The sequence below is a fragment of the Colius striatus genome, chromosome 6, assembly GCF_028858725.1.
Source record: "Colius striatus isolate bColStr4 chromosome 6, bColStr4.1.hap1, whole genome shotgun sequence".
Taxonomy (NCBI): Eukaryota; Metazoa; Chordata; class Aves; order Coliiformes; family Coliidae; genus Colius; species Colius striatus.
The window spans coordinates 40,018,329-40,022,698 of record NC_084764.1 but is presented as its reverse complement, the minus strand read 5'-3'; the positions used below and the strand labels follow the sequence as shown (position 1 = coordinate 40,022,698).

The following is a 4,370-nucleotide window of genomic DNA, read 5'->3' as shown; positions in this document are numbered from 1 at the left end:
GCAAATAATGCTTCTCACTGCCTTTCCCTGCCGCAAAACCCCACCTGCGGACATCAAATTAACCTGGAGCCTGCAGGAACTGGAAGTTCAGAAAGCAACTTGGATAAAGTTCACGTGAAAGGCAGCTGTCAGGGTTGTGAAGCACCAAAGCGCAGTCAGCCTGCGGCTCGGGGAGGCTGGGATGGGGTGGCACTGCCCCGCTGTGCCCCTGCCTCTGCTCCCCTCCCAGCTGCGGCCCGCGCCACTACGGCTGCTCACACCCAGCCTAACGCCCGGCTTCAGTATTAGTAACAGACCGTAGGAGGCCTGACAGAGAAATGGTGCGTCCGCAGCATCCACCGGTGGTTAAAGGGAGCGCTTGGGCCGCAGACGCTGGTGACAAAGCCAGATCGTATCTCCACATCCATTTCCACGGGCGGGCGGGGCGAGCAGGCGCCTGCCACGGAGGGGCTTTGTCTGTTTAAAAACAACCCACAACAGCACAAAATCCCCCTCCCCCCCTAAACAACCGCACTGGTACCAAGGGCTGAGGAGCGCAGCAGATAATACTTTATCACAGGGTGATTTCGGAAGGCATGGGGAGAGGGCTCCGGTAGCTCAGAGGAAAGCAGCAACCTCCCCCGCCGCAGCCGGGGCTGCGCACGGTCCTTCCGCGGGGGGCTGCAGCCTCGCAGGGGCCGCGCTCACTTCCAGACGAAGCGGCGCGGCGGGGGCGGCGAGCCCTGCCCGGCCCGGCTCCCGGGCGCAGCCCCCGGCCCGGCGCGGCCCCGGCGGCGGCAGGAAGCGCGGGGGCGGCTGCGCCCACCCCATCCGCCGGGCGGGCAGCGGGGGCGGGCGGGGCCGGAGCGGGCTCGGCGCTCCGCTTCCGTGGGGGTAAGCGGCGGCGCGGGGGAGCGGCGGGGCCGGGCCGGGAGGGCAGGGCTGGTTACGCCATCCGCCTCCCCGCGGTAATTTTCGGCTGGAAGAATCGCAGATATCCGCGTTTACTTGCAGAGGGGCCGCTGGCCGGGCGGCGGGCGCGGCCCGGGACAATGCGGGCTTTGTTGGGCGGCGGGGGCTCCCTCGGGGGGCGGTGGCGGTCAGCGGGGCAGGAGAAAGCATCGTGCCAGGCCGGAGGCGAAACGCGAGCGAGGGGTGAAGTTAGTGCCGGTGCACCACGGAGCGTGGTGAATTGGGAGGAGGAAGAAGAGCTGCGCTTTGTAGCTGGCACGTAGAAAAGTCCCGGATAGGTCTCGAGCTGACTGAAGGCGGGTTGGGGCACCGGCGGTGGTGTTTGTAGGCGAGATTATTACATCGGGGTGCAGAGACTGTCTGAAGGAAGAGGCTCTGCGAGGCCGTGCTCGGTGCCGGGCACCCGTCTCGTTTAAGTGGTGAGAAACTCCCCGTTTGAGCCTTCGGGAGCTCTATGATTTCTTCCTGAGGTGAAAACGTCCTTTTATTGCTCTCAGGCACGCCATGGATACCACCGGCCACAGCGTCCTCCTGCTCCAGCAGCTGAACATGCAGCGGGAGTTTGGCTTTCTGTGCGACTGCACAGTTGCCATTGGAGATGTTTACTTCAAAGCCCACAGAGCGGTGCTCGCCGCGTTTTCAAACTATTTTAAGATGATATTTATCCATCAGACGAGGTAAGGACACATAGCTCTCCTGCCTTTTAACCACTCTTCTCGACTATCCGCTCTTACCCCTTTCTAAAGGTATTAAAACCTAAAAGAACATAAGTGGGGATGTTAGATGGCCTGAGATTATTTTCTTAACCAAGCACACGCCTTGGCTCTCTGAACGTTCCCAGTCCAGAGCGTACTGTCCTTTAAAACCACCCTCTTGGTCAGCATACACCAACATCAGGCTCCACGTTTCGGAGATGTGACGTTTCTGTGACCAGAGAAAATAAACGTGTAAGTACCACAGTCCTGCAGCAAGAACCACACAGGTTTGTGATCTAGGGACATCCGGGTACCCTTACACAGCGTGTCCATTAATTTGCATTGGCTTGTAGGCAAGCTGGCTGGGTAGAACTGTCCCATCTGGTAGAACCCACAGGCTTGAAGCGATTGAGAAGCCACGGGCTTATCGTAGTTCTTATACTTCAAAGTGTTAAGGCAGATAAGGGCTGAGACTGAGATCAATTTATTTCAAGGTGCTGTTCAGATGCTTGACTCATCTGGGTCAGGAGCGGTTCTGCAGGTATAAATATGGCTATGCCAAGATCTTGTAATCAATTAAACCCTTCTCCATTCCTCTTGCCTTTTTGAGGGTGGTCGTGGCCCTCGGCACCTTTGCAGCATAATCATTAGCCATTGTCTGCGTGGCGGTTTAGCTGGAAGTGAAGCAGTTAACTTCCTCCCCAAGAGATGTTATTTACTGACACTGAAGTGTAAAGCTCATAAAGATTACACTGTGAGGGCAGCTGAATTTGTTACTTAAACAGACAAATATTCTTTGCCTTGTGTGTTATTGGAGTGGCACACACCAGTGATTCCCGGCTTGCCAGGCACCACTATAGCCATTGGCTGTGAGTGCTGGGGTGAGCAGGAGCTGGCCTCTCACACCCACCCTGGCTGCATGCACGCACAGCCTTTGTAATCACAGGGATAGATCCACGCTTGGCCACTTTGCTGTGCATGTGCACAACAAAGGCATGTGCACTTCTGCAGGTCTCGGTGGGGGTTGCTGTTGGTGAACCAGGAGGCAGGCAGCAGCGCACAGGCTCCAGCAGCAAGCGTCAGTGCAGATGAGCGGGCGGGTAATGGATCAGGACTGTAATTCGGAGCCCTGTATGTACTTAATCATCTGTCTTGTTGCAGCGAGTGCATAAAGATTCAGCCTGCAGACATCCAGCCTGACATATTTAGTTACTTGTTGCATATCATGTACACTGGGAAAGGGCCAAAGCAGACTGTCAGCCAGAGCCGGCTGGAGGAGGGCATCCGCTTTCTCCATGCAGACCACCTCTCCCACATTGCCATCGAGATGAACCAAGTGTTCTCCCCAGAGCCCATCCAGTCTTCGAACTTGTACGGCATCCAGATCTCGACCACGCACAAGCCGGCCAAGGAGCACCTGGGAGCCAAGGAGGGGCTGTCCAAGGCAGGCAGCAGGTCGGCTCCCCAGGGCGACCACCCGCAGCTGCAGCTCTCCCTGGCCATCGGCCTAGACGATCCCTCCGCTCAGCCCGCTGCTCACGCCAAGCCGGCCGAGGAGCGGCCCAAGCTCTCCGTCTCCATAAAGCAGGAGCGGTGTGACTCGGAGCCTGCCGTGTCCCAGAGCTGCAGCCCTCCATCTCCAGAGGCAGCCAGCCCCAGCTTCACTAAGGGCAGCCTCAAGGTGCACCTGTGTCACTACTGCGGGGAGCGGTTTGACTCCCGGGGAGGGCTGCGGCAGCACTTGCACACCCATGTGTCGGGCTCGCTGCCCTTCGGCGTGCCGGCCTCCATCCTGGAGAGCAGCGACCTGGGGCAGGTGCAGCCTCTGGCCGAGGACAGGGGGGCTGCGGATGGCCACCGCTTTGGAGCCTTCCTCCTCAAGGAGGACGAGCATCAGCTGGAGCACCTGAGCTGCGGCGACCTGGAGCCTCTGCAGATCGGCCAGCTCTCCCTCATCTCCAAGGACCACGAACCGATGGAGCTGAACTGTAACTTTTCTTTCTCGAGAAAGAGAAAAGTCAGTTGCACCGTCTGCGGCCGCGCATTCTTCCGCAAGAGCCAGCTGCTGGAACACATGTACACTCACAGGGGCAAACAGCACAAGTACAGCCGCTGCCAGCGGCTCGAGAGCCCCACCACCCCCAGGTTCCATCCTTACTGTGACAGCGAGAGCGTGGGGAAGAGCTCCAGCTTGTCCCAAGACCACTTAGATGAATGTATACTGGAGTCAGATCTCATCCAAGAGAGCATTGATACTATCCTGGTAGAGTAGTTCTCCCCCTGTGTAGCCTGTAGATGCTAAAACTGGGTATTTGGACATTTTCCACCTAGTGAGCAGCTGCTCTCGGCAGCCACTTTCCTTCACCATTCCCACCACCTCTGAGATAACTGTGAAGAACCCTGTGCTTTGATTTGTGTACTTGCTTTTCTACTTAACTTTTAATCTCAAGCTATTGTCCATGCAAGTCCTTCTTGGAAGCCTCTGTGTAACTCACATTTTTCCTAAATGTAAACTCACTCCCCCCCTGCTTTACTAGAGGTGAAATTGTATCGCTGGGTGTGAGGCTTGAACGTTGTCTAATAACGCTGCGTGGTGCTTAGGACTGTTTGTATCCTGTAGAATTGCTCTTCTGGAACTAGATTGGGGCAAACGTAGAGGGAAATGTGGGTTGTGTTTCCCAAGCAGTTTGCTTTTCATTAAAATAAATATCTCGAGGAGATGAA

General features: G+C 57.0%; 1 protein-coding gene across 2 annotated transcripts; it reads left to right on the top strand.

Annotated features, from left to right (window-relative positions):
* Positions 1-927: 927 nt before the first annotated feature.
* On the top strand, positions 928-4,370 carry ZBTB25 (zinc finger and BTB domain containing 25). 2 transcript variants are annotated; one of them, XM_061998101.1, is made up of 3 exons: positions 928-1,370; positions 1,449-1,628; positions 2,808-4,370. In XM_061998101.1, exons 2-3 carry the CDS (start codon positions 1,456-1,458, stop codon positions 3,916-3,918), a joined length of 1,284 nt encoding a protein of 427 aa, XP_061854085.1. In that variant the 5' UTR covers positions 928-1,370; positions 1,449-1,455; the 3' UTR covers positions 3,919-4,370. The 2 variants fall into 2 exon arrangements, with proteins under 2 accessions (XP_061854085.1, XP_061854086.1); XM_061998102.1 differs by lacking the exons at positions 928-1,370; positions 1,449-1,628 and adding an exon at positions 1,815-1,898.